The 23,285-nt window shown below is 49.8% G+C and overlaps 1 protein-coding gene across 1 annotated transcript in view; it reads right to left on the reverse strand.

Moving 5' to 3' along the window:
* Positions 1-5,482: 5,482 nt before the first annotated feature.
* The window catches only part of vdac3 (voltage-dependent anion channel 3), a 32,026-nt gene continuing 14,223 nt past the window's right edge, over positions 5,483-23,285 (reverse strand). The window contains exons 4-8 of the mRNA XM_085971297.1: positions 20,764-20,816; positions 17,459-17,686; positions 12,941-13,091; positions 11,406-11,463; positions 5,483-5,978 (exon numbers count right to left, since the gene is read on the reverse strand). Of these exons, the coding sequence (XP_085827423.1) occupies positions 5,887-5,978; positions 11,406-11,463; positions 12,941-13,091; positions 17,459-17,686; positions 20,764-20,816 (582 nt within the window). The 3' untranslated portion in view covers positions 5,483-5,886. The remainder of the gene's footprint in view (positions 5,979-11,405; positions 11,464-12,940; positions 13,092-17,458; positions 17,687-20,763; positions 20,817-23,285) is intronic.

The raw sequence follows: 23,285 nt of genomic DNA on the forward strand, positions 1-23,285 counted from the left end.
ACTACAACAGTCCAGGAGAGATGATGAAGCAACATTGAGAACATTTGAGAAGATTCTGAAGCAGACATGGAATTTGAAACCATGAAGAAAAAAAGAGCTAGAAGTCGACCAAGAGGAACTTGCGCAGCACAATAACAGGTACCGTACCCCTGTAAATATGGGAGATGGAGGCAGAATTAAATGGTGGTGATTGGTTACACTCAACGGCAGAGAAAAAATTGAATGAATGATGATGATCGAAGCAAAGTGTACAATTTAAGGCACGTTAAAAGGGAGTGGCGATTAATTAAACATCAACACTAAGGGCCTGATCATCTTTCAGAGTATAGATAGCATTTAAAGTTGTGCGGTGAGGACAGATGTTAAGTATCAACCCAAAAGAACCTAAAAACAAGATGGGCAGAGTAGCAGGGACGCATGCTCACCTGCCTGTGACATGGGGATAGAGAATCTAGGTTCAAGGCTAGCTCAGGGTAGTGAGATTGGAGGTTGAGTATGCGTAGAAATAGAGGGAGCTACTGTACAACAGCTAAATAAAAAGTGGCTGACTCAGGAAGGCTGCAGCAGAGCGTGTATAACAAGTGAGGGGAGGAGTGCGGATGAGAGATTAGGCAGAGTAGCAGTAGATGGAGAAAGGTGTGTAGAGAAAGACACACATGTACCCTTACCTTGGATATGCTTCAGTTTCCATAGCGAGAGTCAGACACTACAGTGTGACAGTTTGTCGCTGAAATCACATGGTACCAAGAGCTACAGCATTGTTGCCCAATTCTGAGAGGTGGTCCTCAGGATAATTCAGAGAACTCATTCACCAGTGCAGTGATTTAATGAGACCTCAAAAGTGTTTGAGAAGCGAAACGATTTCATAGACCCTTCTCCTTCTTAGGCAGTCCCTCGGAACCGCGGATGACTTGCTTCCACATTAAAAATGAGTTCGCAGGTGACTGATGAGGCCAATGTGGGACCTACAGTCTCTGTCACAGGTGGGGCAGACGGTGGTTGAAGGGGCGGGTGGGTGGGGTGCTTGGGTTGACGTGCGCTCCTTCCACTGCCTGCAGTTTGCTTCCGGTGAAGACCACTGCCCTAGGAACAGGAGGAGGCCATTTAGCCCCTTAAGTCTGTTCCACCGTTCAATGAGATCAGGGTTGATCTGTGTCCTAACTCCATATACTGGCCTTTGCCCCATATCCCTTAATACCTTTGGTTAACAAAAATCTATTAATCCCAGATTTTAAATCAACAATCGATCCAGCATCAATTGCTGTTTGCGAGAGATCCAAACATTTACCATCCTTTGCGTGTTAAGTGTTTCCTAACTTCACTCCTGAAAGACCTGGCTCTAATTTTTAGACTCTCCAAGCAGTGGAAATAGTTTCGATCTACCCTCTCAGTTCCCCACAATATCTTTGATCAAATCATCCCTTAACCTTCTAAATTCCAGGGAATACAACCCTAGTTTGTGTAATCTCTCTCTGTAATTTAACCCCTGGAGTCTGGGTATCATTCTAGTAAACCTACGCTGCACTCCCTCCAAGGCCAATACATCCTTCCCATGGTGTGGTGCCCAGAACTGCTCCCAGTGCTCCAGGTGTGGTCTAACCAGGGCTCTTCTACCCCTTGTACTCTAGTCCTCTCGATATAAAGCCCAGCATTCCATTAGCATTTTAGATTATTTTCTGTACCTGTCCATGACATTTTAATGGTCTATGTACATGGACCCCCCCCACCCCTCTTTGGACCTCCACTGTTTCTAGCTTTTCACCATTTAGAAAGTACTCTAATCTATCCTTTTTAAGTCCAAAGTGGATGACCTCACACTTGCCTACACTGAAATCCATTTGCCACAGTTTTGCCTACTCTCAAGCCATTAATATTTCTTCGTAACTTTATGCTTCCATCTACACTGCTTACATGCCATCCATCTGTGGCATAGTGGTTAGCACTGCGCCTCACAGCGCCATGGATCCGGGTTCGAATCCGGCCTCGGGTGACTGTCTGTGTGGAGTTTGCACATTCTCGCCGTGTTTGCGTGGGTTTTCTCCGGGTGCTCTGGTTTCCTCCCACAGTCCAAAGATGTGCGGGTTAGGTTGATTGGCTATGATAAATTGACCCTTAGTGTTAGGGGGATTAAATACGTGGGGTTACGGGGATAGGGTGGGATATGTGTTGGTGTAGGGGTTATGGGGATCGGGTGGGATATGTGTCGGTGCAGGCTTGATGGGCCGAAATGGCCTCTATCTGCATTGTGGGGTTTCTGTGATTTCTGTGATCTGTGTGTCATTGGAAAACTTGGATATGTGGCTATCTATCCCATCGTCTAAGTCACTAATAAATACAGTGAATAGATGAGGCCCCAACACAGATCCCTGCGGGACGCCACTAGTCACATCCTGCCAATTAGAGTACCGCCCATTATCCCTACTCGCCATCTCCCGCCGCTCAGCCAATTTCCTAACCAGGTCAATAATTTGCTTCAACTTTAGCCAACAGTCTCTTATGAAGGACTTTATTGAATGCCTTCTGGAAGTCTATATAAATAACATCCATAGACAGTCCCGTGTCCACTACATTAGTCACCTCCTCAAAATATTCAGTCAGGTTTGTCAGGCATGACCTTCCCTTTACAAATCCACGCTGGCTCTCTTTGATCAGCTGAAAATGTTCAAGGTGTTCAGTCACTCCATCCTTAATTATAGACTCCAGTAATTTGCTAGGCATGTTTTATTCACAAGTGCTGTTATAAGCTATGCCATGTTCCAAGTGTGTGATCTGGAGCCTTTTAGCAATCCTGTCACAGCCAGGACGACATCACTGCTTCTGAGGCGACAGCAAGTTTTTCCCAATAAATTGGATGTCTAGTTCCGCACTGCCAGGGCCATACCTTGGGCTACAGATAAATTCTAGCTAAGTATTCACAAGTCTTTTTTGTCCCTTAGACCCAAAATATGCTCAAGAAAATATCCTGGCCTGAGGCCAGTTCAGCGGGATTTCCAACCCGCCTACATTGTCGGCGAGTCTCCAGGAATGGAATATTAATCTCCTGGCCACTGCTGCTAGCAACCCAGGAGAAAAGCAGAGTTCACACTTCATACTCATGGCTACGGACAAGTTTAGATGTAAAAATCCCACGGCATTATTCAAAGAGCAGGGGAGTTCTCGATGTCCTGGCCAACATTTATCCCTCAACTTACAGGGATTATCTGGTATCCGTTGAACCTTACTGCACACAAATTGGCTGCTGCCTTTCCTCCATTACAAGAGACTACATTGGAGTTTTGGGACACCGAGGTCGCTATATAAATGCAACTCTTTCTTACTTTTTTAACTCCAGGAAGTTACAGAATTTACAGCTTAGAAACCAGCCATTCGGCCTATGCCGGTGTTTATGCTCCACTCAAGCCGCTTCACCCCCTACTTCATCTAACCGTATCCTTAGATTCCTTTCTCTCTCATAGATTTAGCCAGCTTCCCCTTAAAGGCCTCAACTACTCCTTGCGGTAGTCCCACGTTCTCACCAGTCTCTGGGTAAAGTTTCTCCTGAATTCCCGATTAGTGACTATCTTATATTTATGGCCCCTAGTTTTCGAGTCTTTTCTACAGAAAAGAGCCCCAGCCTGTCCTGATCAATTGCTGGTGGGTTTTGATAGTTCAGGTCGGGTGAACACTTGGTGCACGAGGTACATGATGAGTGCTGTCAACGCGCCAAGAAGCCACCACTCATTGGGCGAGGGGACGCGAGCCAAGTAGCGATCATTAGTCGTGCTAGAGCCTCAGTCTGCGTGTGCTGTTCGGGGACTCTGCTATTTTCTGTGGTGTCTCACTCCACAAAAAATTAAAACTGTATTTACCATCGCCACGCTCAGCATTCAAAGGTGGCCAGCAGCCAATGCGTGTTTATCAAAACCGTTTACCTCCCTAACGACAGCAATAAATCAAAAAGACTGCTCCGAGCCAGGGAGCTGCTGTCAGTGGAAGGCTGTAAGTTCAAATGCTTCCAACTTACAGTCAGACCCTCCAGCCCAGTCTGGAACATTCCAACGGCAGCTGGTGCCAATCCTTTTGGCTCTTGTACATTCCAGTCATTTTTCATCACGTGTCTGCTCATTTGGATATGGCGCTATGCAGCTGAGAGATGGGGGGCCAGTATCCCGCGTTGTATGGGGCTGCCCGCTGGCAGCTGCTGCAAGATCACGGCTACAACTGCTCACCCGGGAAGTTCCCTGATCCGCTCTCCGAGCTGAGGAGTCCTGTACAGCACCACAGGAGAAAGGTGGATGGACTTCAGTGAGGAACAGCAGAGAGTCCTTTCAGTTGAATGCACTCTTTCCAAATTAAACTGTATGAAGAGCACCAAGAAGAAATGTGATCGTCCAGTACAGGACACAGTAGTGGTCCTGCAATCAAAACTCTGTTACTGTGCGAGTCCCACTTCTCAGATGCATCAGCTTCTTGCTGCATTACTGACAACAGACACCGAGTGATGCGAAACTCTACAACTGAAAGGCCGGGGTCACTGCAACCTGGCATGGAATGGGGGCAGAGGGTCATAGTGGAAAGTCTGACAGGGTAGAGGATGGCACAGTACTCTGTCCTTAACCTCCAACAGTTCCATAGGAGTTAACCGCTGCGGTGAGTCCGTTACACACAGACGAGCCCAGACGGATCTCCATGGGGCTAGGACACCCTCTCTCCTGTTTGTCTGTAACACTTGATGTGAAGTACATTACTAGACATTGGAACTTGTGCTAATGCTTTTCTCCATGATGAATGTGTTGAGCTAATCCAAGGCTGTTTCCCACAGACCCTGGACAGCCTGGCAGAGATTGCAACGCGAGGAGGAATTACCCAGCTTTTCCTGAAATTGGCCATTTTTGCCTCCCCAGGAGTTAGCATTTATTAATGATTGAGGAAGAGGACACATCTCTCTCTGCAGTTAATCTCCACTCAAGTGGCTCCGACTTTCCCAGCCTTGTTCTCGGCTGCATTTACTGCATTCCTTGCTCTGGCACACAGAAGCGGCTCTTCAGGACGGCAACAAGCGGGCAATAGGTGGAGCCCTCCCCTATCCCACCACTCGATTGGCCCCTTATATTACAGCGCTACCCTGAGACTGAGCCGGTACAGATTTGGCAACATAGGCACACACATGAAGATTTGATCAGTCGTGTTTGTGAATGAGTTTGGCTGCAGGCTGCAGGGGGGGGGGGGGGGGGCGGTGAAAGGGGGCTGGAGAGATAAAGTGGCGTGCACAAGCCAGCAGCGGGGAAACCGGCTGCAAGAACAGGCTGAGACACCATCCTGCCAACAGCCAGTATCAGAGCAGCAGGGCCCTCTGCTGGCAGCCAACTTCACACAGGCATTACCTCCAACACAGATCTTGCTATCGACCACATTGCAGAGAGTGTAAGTAACCATTGTATACTGGAGGCAGTGACAATGCAACTAAGACATGGTAGACGCTCCACCAGGGCGACAAGAGACATAAACTCAATCATTTTATTTTTCTTTAAATGCCTGATACAGCGCAGTGATTTAAAAATGGCAATGAAGGTCTCTACCACATGCACACACACAGAATAGATAAATTACAGGGTTGGAACACATGATTCTAAGCCAACTTTTCAGGAAATAATTTGGAACACTAATCTGGCATGACACAACCTCCACATGGTGCTGACTAGGAAACCAATCCAGTACCGAGGGCTGAGATCCAAGCTTCCCATCTCCCTCTGGGAGAGGCTGGCCCTCAGGATCGCGATCACGAATTTAAGGCCAAATATTCTCACGATTCTTCTGCGCCTTGTCCATGGAGGAGGTGGGCATTTTATTTTAAACAATTTGTATTTTAGCAGCTAGCCCAAAGGCGTTACCATTGCCTCCACAGTGTTAAGCTTCCAGTTCAAAGCCCATGCCGACCTTGTGACCCCCAGCGTGGAAGTTCTTTCCGTCAATCAGTCCGGACAATGTCAATTTCACACCTGAGAGAGAGGTAGAGAGAGTGAGTGAGTGAGTGAGTGAGAAAGAGAGCAGAGCGAGCCGTTACCCTTCAGACACGCACAGTACTGGTCACTCCATGGGGCTGACACGCACAGTATCGGTCACTCCATGGGGCTGACACACGCACAGTACCGGTCACTCCATGGGGCTGACACACGCACAGTACCGGTCACTCCATGGGGCTGACTCACGCACAGTACCGGTCACTCCATGGGGCTGACACACGCACAGTACCGGTCACTCCATGGGGCTGACACACGCACAGTACCGGTCACTCCATGGGGCTGACACACGCACAGTACTGGTCACTCCATGGGGCTGACTCACGCACAGTACTGGTCACTCCATGGGGCTGACTCACACACAGTACCGGTCACTCCATGGGGCTGACTCACGCACAGTACCGGTCACTCCATGGGGCTGACACACGCACAGTACCGGTCACTCCATGGGGCTGACACACGCACAGTACCGGTCACTCCATGGGGCTGACACACGCACAGTACCGGTCACTCCATGGGGCTGACACACACACAGTACCGGTCACTCCATGGGGCTGACACACGCACAGTACCGGTCACTCCATGGGGCTGACACACGCACAGTGCCGGTCACTCCATGGGGCTGACACACGCGCAGTACCGGTCACTCCATGGGGCTGACACACGCACAGTGCCGGTCACTCCATGGGGCTGACTCACACACAGTACTGGTCACTCCATGGGGCTGACACACACACAGTACCGGTCACTCCATGGGGCTGACTCACGCACAGTACTGGTCACTCCATGGGGCTGACACACACAGTACTGGTCACTCCATGGGGCTGACTCACACACAGTACTGGTCACTCCATGGGGCTGACACACACACAGTACTGGTCACTCCATGGGGCTGACTCACACACAGTGCCGGTCACTCCATGGGGCTGACACACGCACAGTACCGGTCACTCCATGGGGCTGACACACGCACAGTGCCGGTCACTCCATGGGGCTGACTCACACACAGTACTGGTCACTCCATGGGGCTGACTCACGCACAGTACTGGTCACTCCATGGGGCTGACACACACAGTACTGGTCACTCCATGGGGCTGACTCACACGCAGTACTGGTCACTCCATGGGGCTGACTCACACAGTACTGGTCACTCCATGGGGCTGACTCACGCACAGTACTGGTCACTCCATGGGGCTGACTCACACACAGTACTGGTCACTCCATGGGGCTGACTCACACACAGTACCGGTCACTCCATGGGGCTGACACACGCAGTACTGGTCACTCCATGGGGCTGACTCACACACAGTACTGGTCACTCCATGGGGCTGACTCACACAGTACTGGTCACTCCATGGGGCTGACTCACGCACAGTACTGGTCACTCCATGGGGCTGACACACACAGTACTGGTCACTCCATGGGGCTGACTCACACACAGTACCGGTCACTCCATGGGGCTGACACACGCACAGTACCGGTCACTCCATGGGGCTGACTCACGCACAGTACCGGTCACTCCATGGGGCTGACTCACACACAGTACTGGTCACTCCATGGGGCTGACTCACACAGTACTGGTCACTCCATGGGGCTGACTCACACACAGTACCGGTCACTCCATGGGGCTGACTCACACACAGTACTGGTCACTCCATGGGGCTGACTCACACACAGTACTGGTCACTCCATGGGGCTGACACACGCACAGTACTGGTCACTCCATGGGGCTGACTCACACACAGTACTGGTCACTCCATGGGGCTGACTCACACAGTACTGGTCACTCCATGGGGCTGACTCACACACAGTACTGGTCACTCCATGGGGCTGACTCACACACAGTACTGGTCACTCCATGGGGCTGACTCACACAGTACTGGTCACTCCATGGGGCTGACTCACACACAGTACTGGTCACTCCATGGGGCTGACTCACACAGTACTGGTCACTCCATGGGGCTGACTCACACACAGTACTGGTCACTCCATGGGGCTGACTCACACACAGTACCGGTCACTCCATGGGGCTGACTCACACACAGTACTGGTCACTCCATGAGGCTGACTCACACACAGTACTGGTCACTCCATGGGGCTGACACACACACAGTACTGGTCACTCCATGGGGCTGACTCACACACAGTACCGGTCACTCCATGGGGCTGACTCACACACAGTACTGGTCACTCCATGGGGCTGACACACACACAGTACCGGTCACTCCATGGGGCTGACTCACGCACAGTACCGGTCACTCCATGGGGCTGACACACGCACAGTACCGGTCACTCCATGGGGCTGACACACGCACAGTACCGGTCACTCCATGGGGCTGACACACGCACAGTACCGGTCACTCCATGGGGCTGACACACACACAGTACTGGTCACTCCATGGGGCTGACTCACACACAGTACCGGTCACTCCATGGGGCTGACTCACACACAGTACCGGTCACTCCATGGGGCTGACTCACACACAGTACTGGTCACTCCATGAGGCTGACTCACACACAGTACTGGTCACTCCATGGGGCTGACTCACACACAGTACTGGTCACTCCATGGGGCTGACACACACACAGTACTGGTCACTCCATGGGGCTGACTCACACACAGTACCGGTCACTCCATGGGGCTGACTCACACACAGTACTGGTCACTCCATGGGGCTGACACACACGCAGTACTGGTCACTCCATGAGGCTGACTCACACACAGTACTGGTCACTCCATGGGGCTGACACACACGCAGTACTGGTCACTCCATGGGGCTGACTCACGCGCAGTACTGGTCACTCCATGGGGCTGACACACGCACAGTACTGGTCACTCCATGGGGCTGACTCACACACAGTACCGGTCACTCCATGGGGCTGACTCACGCACAGTACCGGTCACTCCATGGGGCTGACTCACACAGTACTGGTCACTCCATGGGGCTGACTCACGCACAGTACTGGTCACTCCATGGGGCTGACTCACACACAGTACTGGTCACTCCATGGGGCTGACTCACACAGTACTGGTCACTCCATGGGGCTGACTCACACAGTACTGGTCACTCCATGGGGCTGACTCACACACAGTACTGGTCACTCCATGGGGCTGACTCACACAGTACTGGTCACTCCATGGGGCTGACTCACACACAGTACTGGTCACTCCATGGGGCTGACTCACACACAGTACCGGTCACTCCATGGGGCTGACTCACACACAGTACTGGTCACTCCATGAGGCTGACTCACACACAGTACCGGTCACTCCATGGGGCTGACTCACACACAGTACTGGTCACTCCATGGGGCTGACTCACACGCAGTACCGGTCACTCCATGGGGCTGACACACGCACAGTACCGGTCACTCCATGGGGCTGACTCACGCACAGTACTGGTCACTCCATGGGGCTGACACACGCACAGTACTGGTCACTCCATGGGGCTGACTCACACACAGTACCGGTCACTCCATGGGGCTGACTCACACACAGTACTGGTCACTCCATGGGGCTGACTCACACACAGTACTGGTCACTCCATGGGGCTGACACACGCACAGTACCGGTCACTCCATGGGGCTGACTCACGCACAGTACTGGTCACTCCATGGGGCTGACACACGCACAGTACTGGTCACTCCATGGGGCTGACACGCTCATGTTCTGTACTGGTCACTCCATGGGGCTGACACATGCACAGTACTGGTCACTCCATGGGGCTGACTCACACAGTACTGGTCACTCCATGGGGCTGACACACGCACAGTACTGGTCACTCCATGGGGCTGACACACACACAGTACTGGTCACTCCATGGGGCTGACTCACGCACAGTACCGGTCACTCCATGGGGCTGACTCACACAGTACTGGTCACTCCATGGGGCTGACTCACACACAGTACCGGTCACTCCATGGGGCTGACTCACACACAGTACTGGTCACTCCATGGGGCTGACTCACACACAGTACCGGTCACTCCATGGGGCTGACTCACACACAGTACTGGTCACTCCATGGGGCTGACTCACACACAGTACTGGTCACTCCATGGGGCTGACTCACGCACAGTACTGGTCACTCCATGGGGCTGACTCACGCACAGTACTGGTCACTCCATGGGGCTGACACACACAGTACTGGTCACTCCATGGGGCTGACTCACACGCAGTACTGGTCACTCCATGGGGCTGACACACGCACAGTACTGGTCACTCCATGGGGCTGACTCACACACAGTACTGGTCACTCCATGGGGCTGACTCACGCACAGTACTGGTCACTCCATGAGGCTGACACACGCACAGTACTGGTCACTCCATGGGGCTGACACACACAGTACTGGTCACTCCATGGGGCTGACTCACGCACAGTACTGGTCACTCCATGGGGCTGACTCACACACAGTACTGGTCACTCCATGGGGCTGACTCACGCACAGTACTGGTCACTCCATGAGGCTGACTCACACAGTACTGGTCACTCCATGAGGCTGACTCACACAGTACTGGTCACTCCATGGGGCTGACACATGCACAGTACTGGTCACTCCATGAGGCTGACTCACACAGTACTGGTCACTCCATGGGGCTGACACGCTCATGTTCTGTACTGGTCACTCCATGGGGCTGACACATGCACAGTACTGGTCACTCCATGGGGCTGACACGCTCATGTTCTGTACTGGTCACCCCACGGTGCCGTTCCCATACCCACACAACATTCTGTACTGGAGGAAAACATCCCTTTTTGGAAATAATTTTGTGGCTTGGCTGTCCTCCTACCCACTGCTAAGACAGGCAGCACAATCCAGCTTGGTGCTTCCTCCACAGGCCCCTCAGCCAGTAAACACACACTGCAGGAGGCAGCATTAAGTCCCACATGCCCATCCCTCTGACAGATCTCAATCCCATCTACCCAACCTTTTAACTGGATCCGTTGATCTATTCTCTCTCCGGGTTCCAGCCCTTGTTGGTGCTGAGCTTTTCCACTGACCTCAGAGCCGCTGCGTTAAGGAACGGACTCCCATTGACTATCCAGTTACTCCCGCTAGAACACGAGAAGATTTCTGAGCTCAGCGGTGATGCCACCTATGGTGCAATAGCCTGCTATACACGGTCAAGGTGCACAGACTTTGACCACCTGGGTAAGATATCAGAGGGTACCCAGCACGCCACAGAACAATGCCCCATGGATAGGCTCAGGGGGGGACTGGGTGGGCAAGGAGGAGAAAAAGTACACACTCCTCCTTTCTCCCAAAACATTCGAGAACTTACTGCGAGTACAATGTGAGCCATCACCGTAGCAAAGTGAGACCAGAGCAGAGGGCAGATCACAGAGCTGCTTTAGTAATGAGGGACATTTAAAACACTGGGAATCGAAGAGGACTTTCATACACACCTGGTCTGAGGGTGTGAGTGTATCCCACTCCAATCAGGCTGGAGTTGTTCACTTTGGCCTAGAACAGAACAAACGCATACATAAACCAACAGGCAAACAGTCAGCGGCCTCAGCAACATTGGGAGAATGGTACCCCTATCAACCAACCGCTTCCCTAAATCTCCACTTACCCCCCGACCCCTCAGCTGAAGGTGAGCAAATGATCAAACGACAATTGGTTGCCGTACTGCCTCAGAACCAAGTGCACGGAGTTCAGTGACGGGCATGGACAGCTCCATTCCATTCAATAGAATTCTGTTTTGAGCATGGAGCCCCCATCGTAGCCTGTTTATAATGATCAGGCAGTTCCTCAAAGCTCCTCCGCCTCCCCACATTCCTTGGTATCCCCTCTAATTCAATCTTTCCCTGGACCATTGAATTTTCTCGCCTCCCTCAGCCTTGCCGTGTCCCCACCATCTAGACATTTAGAATACAGATTTGGCACCGGCAGATCACTACCGCCAGATCACATCATCTTTCTGTGCCAGCTTGGCTCGGTTGGTAGCGATCACCTCGAGCCAGAAGGTTGTGGTTTGAGCTCCACACCCCGACGAGTGCACGATTGAGGCCGACACCTCACGGCCGTACTGAGGGCAGCGCTGCATAGTCGCAGGCATCGTCCCTTGGATCAGATGTGTGCTGTTCGAGAGATCTTGTGAACAAAATAGCTGCATAACCAGGTTCACTGCACTTCAAATTAATGCATTACTGCATATTTCTGAGAGGTGTGATAAACTGAGCTGTCTGGCGGTGTCTGGTTATACACGAGTTACTGCATCACAACCCCAGCGCCCAGTCCACAGCCACAGACTGCGCGCGTGCTTGTGCGCGAGCGTGCATTCAGTCCTTTCTTTCTCTCCTACTCCTGTACTAGGGGCCTCAGCCCCTCACTTCAGTTTCTCGATTATAAAGCCCAAGGCACTACAAGCCCCCTTTCCTGAGGCATTGAAAGTCACATTTCTAGCATCACTCAAGAGCATCAGATTGGGTTTTCAATAACTGCAGCTATTCAACTGCCGGGCTGCGTGGGACCAGCAGAGAGCTGTGCGGCCACACAGCTTAGAGGAAACATTGCCCATCTTTCATTTTATTTTTCACAATTAAATTTATTGCCTCTGATCCCACTTTGCTCTTTTATTTTACATATTTATGCCATTTAATATTGTATGCCTCACAGCCACCTTTTTCACATACTGTTCAACTTAGAATCATTGAATCACAGAATCTTACAGAAAGAGGCCACTCGACCCATCGAACCTGTGCCGGCTCTTTGAAAGAACTGTTCAGTTAGTCCCACTCCACGCGCTCTTTCCCCGGAGCCCTGCAAATTCCACCGCCACCACCCCCCCCACCCCCCCAACTCCTCGTGTCTCATCTTTTTCACAAATCATTCACGTTACAGTTAGAACGAGTCTTGTCCTTTTCTGTCCCCGTTCTAACACAAGGGGATGTTTGAACAAGGAGGACACAGCGTTCACAGCGGAGACGTTACTCACTGATACGTAGGCGTCACTATCGATCTGGTATTTGGCGGCTAGTCCAAAGCGGGTGTTGTTGCTGCCAGCAGTCCAAGCGAGATTTACTGCAGTTTCCACCTTGTCGTTCACTTTCTGGTAAATCGAGCCTCCAAATTCAGCGCCGTCATTGCTGGGAGGGGAGCAAGAAAAGGAATTCTAATCATCACACTACAAGGAAACTCTCTTTTAACCGGCACCTGAATATCTGGAAATCTCTCTTAACCGGCAAAATTCAGGGTGTGGAGATGCCGGTGTTGGACTGGGGTGGACAAATGTGAGAAGTCGCACAACACCAGGTTATAGTCCAACAGCTTTATTTGAAATCACAAGCTTTCGGAGCGCTGCTCCTTCGTCAGGTGAAGTGAAGAGATGCATATAGGCACAGCATATATAGTCAGAGAACACTGCCAGATGATTACAGGTAATCTTTTTAACTGCCCTTTATCACACCTCGGCAGAGAGATAATCACAGCAATCAAAGGTGTGGATGGTGTCCTGACTGACCTGTTTGGACACCATCCACACCTTTGATTGCTGTGATTATCTCTCTGCCGAGGTGTGATAAAGGGCAGTTAGAAAGATTACCTGTAATCATCTGGCAGTGTTCTCTGACTATATATGCTGTGCCTATATGCATCTCTTCACTTCACCTGACGAAGGAGCAGCGCTCCGAAAGCTTGTGATTTCAAATAAAGCTGTTGGACTATAACCTGGTGTTGTGTGACTTCTTACATTTGGCAAAATTCAGGAGTAGGTTCAGGTAAGTTTTACTATATATTAGTGGCCGTGTAACCGGGGTTCCTGGATCTGTGGCCGTGTAACCGGGGTTCCTGGATCTGTGGCCGTGTAACGGACTCCTGGATCTGTGGCCGTGTAACCGGAGCTCCTGGATCTGTGGCCGTGTAACCAGGGTTCCTGGATCTGTGGCCGTGTAACCGGGACTCCTGGATCTGTGGCCATGTAACCGGGGTTCCTGGATCTGTGGCAGTGTAACTGGGACTCCTGCACCTGTGGCCGTGCAACCGGGGCTCCTGCACCTGTGGTCGTGTACGGGGCTCTCGTACCTTGGTAAGTATACCTCTCTGTAATCCGGACTTTTTGATCAACCGGCACCACGCCGGTCCCGTCGGTGCCGGATAAAAAAGAGTTTCCTGTAGTAACTGCTGGAGCACATTGTTCCCCTACATTGTTTCCTCAGTGTGCCATGCCACGAAACCCTAAAGTAGGGGAGCAACAGTTTGCCGGGGGTGGGGGGAAGAGTGTGGGAATAGAAGTTCCCTCCCTTTCCTCTCCAAAGTTCTTGAACGTGTTGCCGCTGCCCATCTTTCCCAGAATGGCTTCTCTTCACAATCCCGCACCGTCACCTCTGGCGTCCCCCAAGGATCTATCCTCAGCCCCCTCCTATTTCTCATCTACATACTGCCCCTCGGTGACATCATCCGCCGACATGATGTGAGTTTTCACATTTCACTGATGATATCCAGCTCTACCTCTCTCGAAATCTCCAGACTCTCAGACTACAGATTCAATGCTACAGCTGCCTCCCAATATTAACTCACTACCATCTCCAATCACCTTGCTAATATCATGCAAGGAATGGTTCTCCTCAGGCTAATGCCTTTTTGAGATTTGCACCGTGTCTTCATTCTGGTGATCTTCCAATGTTACTGTCCATTGGCTTCACTTTACTGCTCGTCAGGAGATGTTGCTTCAGTTTGTTCTGTGATAAGTGTGCCATTCTCCCAGGCTGCTGACAAAAGATCTCTCGAAATTTTCTTTCTCTTTTCTCAAGCAGAGTTAGAGGTTAGAAAAGAACTCCCACGTCACTTCATGCTCTTGTATTCAATGCTCCTACATTTATGAATCTCATTTTCCTTCACAACGGGAGTTTTCACACGTAAGCTGATGATATCCAGCTCTACCTCTCCTCCGCCTCTCCTCCACCTCTCTCGAAATCTCCATCACCTCTAGACTATCAGACTGCTTGTTCAACATCCAGCACTGGACGAGTAGAAATTTCCTCCATTTAAAGATCGGGAAGACCGAAGCCATGGTCTTCGATCCATGCCACAAACTCTGCTCCCTTTCCACTGATTCGATCTCTCTCCCCTGCAACCGTCTAAGGCTAGCCAGTATGTTCGCAACCTTGGTGTCGTATTTGATCATGAACGGAGCTTCCTACCTCATATATGTTCTATCACCAAGATCGTCCATCTCCACCTTCGTAAAACTCCCCGTCTCTGCCCTCACCTCAACTTATCTGCTGCCAAAATCCTCATCCATGCCTTTATCACCTCTAGACTTGACTATTCTAGCAAACTCCTGGCCAGCCTCCCTAGTTCTATCCCCCATAAACTTGAGGTCATCCAAAACTCTGCTGCCCATGTCCTAACTCGCACCAAGCCCTGCTCACCCATCTTCCCTGTGCTTGCTGACCTACATTAAGTAACGCCTCGATTATAAAATTCTCATCCTTGTTTTCAAAACCCTCCGTGGCCTTGCCCCTCCCTATCTCTGTAATCTCCTCCAGCCCTATAATCCCCCTAGGCCTCTGCGCGCCACCTGCTCTAGCCTTTTGAACATCCCCGATTTTAAATGCTCCACCATTGGCGGCTGTGCTTTAAGCTGCCAAGTCCTAAGCTCTGGAATTCCCTCCCTAAATCGCTCCGCCTCCCCAGTTCTCTTTCCTCCTTTAAGACGCTGTTTAAAACCTACCTCTTTGACCAAGCTTTTGGTTATCTGTCCTAACATCTCCTTGTATGGCTCGGTGTCAAATTTATTTATTTTTTGATGATGCTCCTGTGAAGCGCCTTGGTTTGAATGTGACTAGGGGAATGGAGGAACTATGGAGTTCCTTCAAGGAAGTGATTTTGGATGCAATGGATCAATGTGTACCTAGGCAAAGCAAAGGTAGCGAGCTGAAAGGCACTCCTACTCCTGGCTGCTTGAACAGGACAACTCGTGAAGAGAAGAAAAAAGCATTTCAGGCCATGAAGGAAAACGACACAGAATTAAGACAGATTCAATATCAAAAGACATGCCTGGAAGGTAAAAAGGACATCAAAATGACAAAGAAAAATTTCAAATTAAATATGGCAAGAGAACTGAAGGATAATAATAAGTTGTATCAGGAGAAAAAGAAAAACAAGGGCTGGAGTGGGGCCACTCAAAGTGGGATCAGGTCAGGGCCTGGCATCAGGCTGCAATAGTGCAAAATAAATGTTTTGCCTCAGTCTTTACCAAGGAGACAGGTAACTTATTTGATCTGGAAAGGGAACTAGAGGGCATTGCAGAGGTGAGTTGTGACACTATTCACATTCCAGCTGTGCAACATTAAATTAAATAAATCCCAGGGCTGGGTAAGATGCATCCGAGAATCCTCAAGGAAATCAGGAGGGAAATGTAGGAACTCAAAACAAATCTTCCAGAAATCACTGAATACCAGAGAGGTGCCTGGGGACTGGGGAAAGGCAGATGTTATTCCTATTTTTTTAAAAAGGTGCCAAAAGGGACCCAGGAAACGACACACCAGCGAGTTTGACGTCCACTGTGGGTAAAGCTGAGGAAACCCTCATTAAAGCTAAAATTATGGAGCATCTGGATAGAAATAAAATCTTACAAGATAGCCAATATGGGTCCACGAAGAGGAGGTCTTGCTAAGCTAAATTACTGGTTTAATTTGAAGGTGCGACAAAGGAGCTTGACAAGGGTAAGGCGGTGGGTGTGGTGTACTTGGGTTTCAGTAAGGACATTGATCTCCACCCCCCCCCCCCCCTTTAAATTGGCTGCGCTGCACGGTACATCCCAGCGACCACAGCATGTGAGCGGCCTGCGCAGGACCTCCCCATTCATTCGCGGCCATGCGCCTTAGGGAGAACATTGTACAGTTTCACTGGAAAAGCTGGTACTGAAAATAAAGAAAGCAGGAATAGAACCCAGAGGGTGGTGGTACAGGGATTGTTACCAGTGGGGTCCCACAGGAGTCTGTTTTGGGACCACCTTGTTTTTTAAATACCTTCATAAATGACCTGGAGCTAGGAGTCACAAGCAGTGGCTAAATTTTCAGAAAATACCAAGCTAATGAGAGTTGAGGACGCCAAAGCTGAACAGGATAAGCTGCAGGAGGATTTTAAAACATCTCGATTTTAAAATTCTCATCCTTGTTTTCCAATCCCTCCATGGCCTCACCCCTCCCTATCTCTGTAATCTCCTCCAGCCCCACAACCCTGAGAGATCTCTGCGCGCCTCTAATTCTGGCCTCTTAAGCATCCCTGAATTTAATCACTCAGCCTTCAGCTGTCTAGGCCCTAAGCTCTAGAATTCCCTCCCTAAACCCCTCTACACCGCTCTCCTTCTTTAAGATGCTCCTCAAAACCTCCCTCTTTGACCAAGCTTTTGGTCATCTGCCCTAATATGAGTGATTATATAAACTGGGCATGTTCTCACTGGAAAAGCAAAGGTCAAGGTGTGGCTAACCCGATTCTCAGATGTACTTACACATGGGTGTGTAGCTGGAAATCCCCGGCCTTGTAGCCCAGAGAGAAGTTGTTCTGGGCCAGCTTGGATTTCGCGGTATCAAAGGCCATCTGGTGCCCGACGAGCCAGCCCTCGTACCCGAACACAGCCGCGCTGTGGATGGTGGGGCCGGCAAAGTCAAAGTCAATGTCACAGCCCAAGTTAACGTAGTCTCGCTTGTAGGCAGTCTTCAGCTTTCCACTCTTTTTACTGCAGGCAGAGCACACACACATCCAAAACATTATTTACAGTACATGTATAATAGTGTGGAATTAGCATTGCCCCTCAGCCCCCTGAACGAGCCTCTGACTCTTTGCTGAAGTACAATTGCACAGACGTTACCTCGTCCAGGTGGCCATTCTTCATGCACGAGTTGAGACAGAGTGTCAGCTGGCTCTCCGTCCATGGAAGGCATCACAGCCGAGCCCGATCCTGTTCTGGCCCCAATCCCACACACGTGCACTTTCTTGCAGGGTCACTGGACCTCCTTCCTTAGCCTAGGAACACTTTGCACCAACTGCTGCTAAAAGCCCCAGGATTAAACCTTATGACTCGCTTCCATACAGGGGGCTTCCTTTAACCACTCAGCCAGCAGTGCTGCCAAGGATCTGGCTACTGACCACTTACTGGAAGCCTCTCAATTCTGCTCTCTCCCCAGGAGGTTCAGAGCTTCTGCCTCATCAGTTCTCTCGCTCTCTGGCCTTCCCTGAAAGACAGTAATCAGTCAAGGATAGGTCACAGGGTGTTACACTGCCTGTACTTTAGTTATAGAGTCATACCGGCATAGGAGGCCGCCATTCGGCCCATCAAATTCATGCCGGCTCTCTGTATAGCAATCCAGTCAGTCCCATTCCCCCGCTCTATCCCCGTAGCCCTGCAAGTTTATTTCCCTCAAGTGCCTATCCAGTCTCCCCTTGAAAACATTGCGTGTCTCCGCTTCCACCAGTTCCGTCGGCAGCGAATTCCAGGTCATCACCACTCACTGTGTAAACAGGTTATTCCTCACGTCCCCCCCCGTATCTCTTGCCCAAAACCTTAAATCTGTGTCCCCTAGTCCTTGTACCATCAACTAGTAGGAACAGCCTTTCCCCGTTTAGCCTATCCAAACCCGTCATAATCTTGTACACCTCTATCAAATCACCCCTCAACCTCCTTTTCCCCTAATGAAAACAAATCCAGCTTCTCCAACCTGTCCTTGTAGCTAAGATCCCCCATCCCCGGAACCATTCTGGTAAATCTCCTCTGCACCCTCTCAAGGGCCTTCACATCCTTCCTAAAGTGTGGTGACCAGAACTGGACGCAATACTCCAGTTGTGGCCTAACCAGCGCTTTATAAAGGTTCAGCATAACTTCTCTACTTTTGTACTCAATATCTCTATTTATGAAGCCCAAGATCCCATATGCTTTGTTAACCACTCGCAACATGTCCTGCCACCTTCAGGGACCTATGCGCATTAACTCCCAGGTCCTTCTGTCCCTGCACACTCTTTAAAACTGTGCCATTAAGTGTATATTGCCTGTCCCTGTTCCTTCTGCCAAAATGTATCACCTCACACTTCTCTGTATTAAACTCCATCTGCCACTTGTCTGCCCATTCTGCTAGCCTTTCTATGTCCTGTTGCAATCGATCGATATCACTGTTTGCCGCACCCCCAAGTTTGGTGTCATCGGCAAATTTAGAAATTCTACTCTGTATTTCAATATCCAGGTCATTTATGTATATCAAAAAAAGCAGTGGCCCCAGCACTGACCCTTGGGGAACACCAGTCTACCATCCTCCAGTCTGAAAAACAGCCATTTACCACAACTCGCTGTTTTCTGTCCTTAAGCCAATTCCTTATCCAGGCTGCCACTGATCCACCTATTCCATGAGCCTCAATTTTGTAAACCAGCCTTCTATGTGGTACTTTGTCAAACGCCTTCTGAAAATCCATGTAGAAAACATCCATTGCATTCCCTTCATCAATCCTCTGTTACTTCATCAAAAAATTCAATTAGATTAGTCAAACACAATCTGCCTTTTACAAATCCGTGTTGGCTCTCCTTAATTAGCTTAAACCTCTCTAAGTGCCTGTTAAATTTTTCCTTGATTATTGTTTCTAAAACTTTACCCACCACTGATGTTAAACTGACCGGCCTGTAGTTACTAGGATTGTCCTTACACCCTTTCTTGAACAATGGTGTCACATTTGCCACTTTCCAATCCTCAGGCACCTCCCCCGCATCTAGGGAAGATTGGAAAATTATGGCAAGTCCTTCCGCCATCTTCTCCCCCAATTCCCTTAGCAACCTGGGATGAAAGCCACCTGGACTAGGCGACTTGTCCACTCTAAGCATACCCAGCCTTTCTAGTACATCCTGTCTATCAATTTTCACCCCTTCCCAGAGAGTGGTGAACCTGTGGAATTCTCTACCACAGAAGGCAGTTGAGGCCAATTCATTAAATATATTCAAGAAGGAGTTAGATATATTTCTTAAGGCTAAAGGGATCAAGGGATATGGGGAGAAAGCAGGGACCGGGTACTGAATTTGGATGATCAGCTATGATCGCATTAAATGGCGGAGCAGGCTCGAGGGGCCGAATGGCCTACTCCTGCTCCTATCATCTATGTTTCTATGTTTTTTCCATTGCTTCTACCTTTACCGCTTCTACCTTTACCACTTCTACCTTCTGTTTGCTTTCTACTTAAATCCGATATGATTGCGTTCTTCAGCTTCTGACTGGGAACTTAAAGCTATACGTTAAATCGTTACAATCTCTGCATTACAGTAAAAGCTATCAGGATCCATCAATGACATTAAAAATCCAAACCAACCAACCTCTACACCCCAGTCTCACTGGGGCCAAGATACTGAATACAGATCAAATTGGAACCAATCTCCACCTGGCACACCAGCCACATTCGACTGGTCTCTCTCACCCATCGCCATCAGTTTAATTTTCCACCCTGTTTAACTCGGCTCCCTAGTTCTGCTGGGGTGCCTGTTTCTATTAACAAGTACAATTTCTGAGAAAATAATTCTCCACCCAATCACAGTGCCAGTGATTCTATTGGGGAGAGGGGTGGGGGAAGGAGAGAGGGATTATCTGCACAAGTTCTCCTCCAAACTCGGTCTCACATTTGCCTCAAGAAAATCTTCACAAGCTCGGTGACTCTTGGGGAGCGTGCAATATTACTCATTGAAGGAAGTCACCCAGTTTGCACAGGCTAACAGGTTCAAGGATTGGATAGACTGCGCAAACCCTACCCCCCCAGCCCACTCCAGTCAAAACAGAAAAACTTTACCCTGTGTTTGGTACAAATGTTGTGTCAAAGGTCAACTTCAGCCCTTTAGCAAGCTGTGAAAAAAGCAGATCAAAGAAGGGTTAGTGCTTTATTTTAACTATTCAAATACACAATATCTTCAAACAACAATTATTACAAAATAGATTTGGTGAGGTGAAACATTTGTACAGGAAACTCTCGATTTACCGGCACCTAAATAACCGGAAATCTCTGTTAACCGGCAAAATTCAGGAGTAGGTTCAGGTAAGTTTTACTTCATATTAGTGGCCGTTCCTGGATCTGTGGCCGTGTAACCGGGGTTCCTGCACTTGTTGCTAAGCAACAGGGATGCTTGGTCTGTGGCCGGGGTTCCTGCACCTGTTGCTAAGCAACGGGGAAGCCTGGATTTGTTGCTGTGTACGGAGCTCTCGTACCTTTTAACTATAACTCTCTGTAATCCGGACTTTGATAAAGCAGCACCACGCCGGTCCCGTCGGTGCCGGATAATAAATAGTTTCCTGTAGTAGGATTACTTTTGCAACAGTCTGCAAGGCACTTAACGCCCCAATTCATGCGTCAGCCTTGGCTCAGTGGGAGCACTCTCGCCTCGGAGTCTAAAAGTTGTGGGTTCAAGCTCCACTCCAGAGACTCGAGCACATAACTCAGGCTGACACTCCAGTGCAGTACTGAGGGCGTGCCGCACTGCTGCAAATGCTGTCTTGCAGGGGAGACGTTAAACCGAGACGCAGTCTGTCTGCCCAGATAGATGTGAAAGATCCCATGGCACTTCAAAGAGAAGCAGGAAAGTTCTCGCAGTGTCCTGTCCCTCACCCAACATCACCAAAAACAGATGAGCTGGTCATTTATCTTCTGTTTGTGGGACCCTGCCGCGTACAAATTAATTCACCGCCGTGTTTGCCTACATTATAACAACAGTGACTACACTTCAAAAGTTTGGGATGTCCAGAGGTCGTGAAAGGTGCTATATAAATGCAAGTTTGTTTGTTTTTTCTGAAAGGATTCCTCTCCCAAACCCCAGGCATTTAAGTTTAACATGCTCTTGGCCTCTCCCAACATTAAAATTACAAAATTGCACCCAGCTCAGCAAAAACTGACCTGGTTCCCACAAGATTCCATGAAAACAGCAGCAACGTACGCCCTGTGTAACCAACTCTTCCACAGTATTTTACAACATAAAAATAATACACGTCAAAATCTGACCAAAAGTATGGCTCCTTAATTAAAGCAGCATGTTCAGCCTGTCCCAATTTACATCACTGACACACCGGAGTTGTTGCAATGCCCAGGCAGAGAGCTCCAGCCACTCGGCTGCAAAACCCACACCGCAAATGCAACAGCGCCAATGCTGCAGCAACACAGCTAACAGCATCCAGCTCTCCGGGGTAAGGCACAGCATGGCTACAGTAAAACTCCCTCTACACTGTCCCATTAACCAGTGCCGTGGGCTAGATAGAGTAAAACTCCCTCTACACTGTCCCATTAACCAGTGCCGTGGACTAGATAGAGTAAAACTCCCTCTACACTGTCCCATTAACCAGTGCCGTGGGCTAGATAGGGTAAAACTCCCTCTACACTGTCCCATTAACCAGTGCCGTGGGCTAGAGTAAAACTCCCTCTACACTGTCCCATTAACCAGTGCCGTGGGCTAGAGTAAAACTCCCTCTACACTGTCCCATTAACCAGTGCCGTGGGCTAGATAGAGTAAAACTCCCTCTACGCTGTCCCATTAACCAGTGCCGTGGGCTAGATAGGGTAAAACTCCCTCTACACTGTCCCATTAACCAGTGCTGTGGGCTAGAGTAAAACTCCCTCCACACTGTCCCATTAACCAGTGCCGTGGGCTAGATAGAGTAAAACTCCCTCTACGCTGTCCCATTAACCAGTGCCGTGGGCTAGATAGAGTAAAACTCCCTCTACACTGTCCCATTAACCAGTGCTGTGGGCTAGAGAGTAAAACTCCCTCTACACTGTCCCATTAACCAGTGCCGTGGGCTAGATAGAGTAAAACTCCCTCTACGCTGTCCCATTAACCAGTGCTGTGGGCTAGAGTAAAACTCCCTCTACACTGTCCCATTAACCAGTGCCAATGGGCTAGAGAGTAAAACTCCCTCCACACTGTCCCATTAACCAGTGCTGTGAGCTAGAGAGAGTAAAACCCCCTCTACACTGTCCCATTAACCAGTGCCGTGGGCTAGATAGAGTAAAACTCCCTCCACACTGTCCCATTAACCAGTGCCATGGGCTAGAGTAAAACTCCCTCTACACTGTCCCATTAACCAGTGCCGTGGGCTAGATAGAGTAAAACTCCCTCTACGCTGTCCCATTAACCAGTGCCGTGGGCTAGATAGAGTAAAACTCCCTCTACACTGTCCCATTAACCAGTGGTGTGGGCTAGAGTATAACTCCCTCTACACTGTCCCATTAACCAGTGCTGTGGGCTAGATAGAGTAAAACTCCCTCTACACTGTCCCATTAACCAGTGCCGTGGGCTAGAGTAAAACTCCCTCCACACTGTCCCATTA

The sequence above is a fragment of the Somniosus microcephalus genome, chromosome 30 (genome assembly GCF_052327205.1).
Source record: "Somniosus microcephalus isolate GS21.2 chromosome 30, FLI_Smic_1.0, whole genome shotgun sequence".
Lineage (NCBI taxonomy): Eukaryota > Metazoa > Chordata > Chondrichthyes > Squaliformes > Somniosidae > Somniosus > Somniosus microcephalus.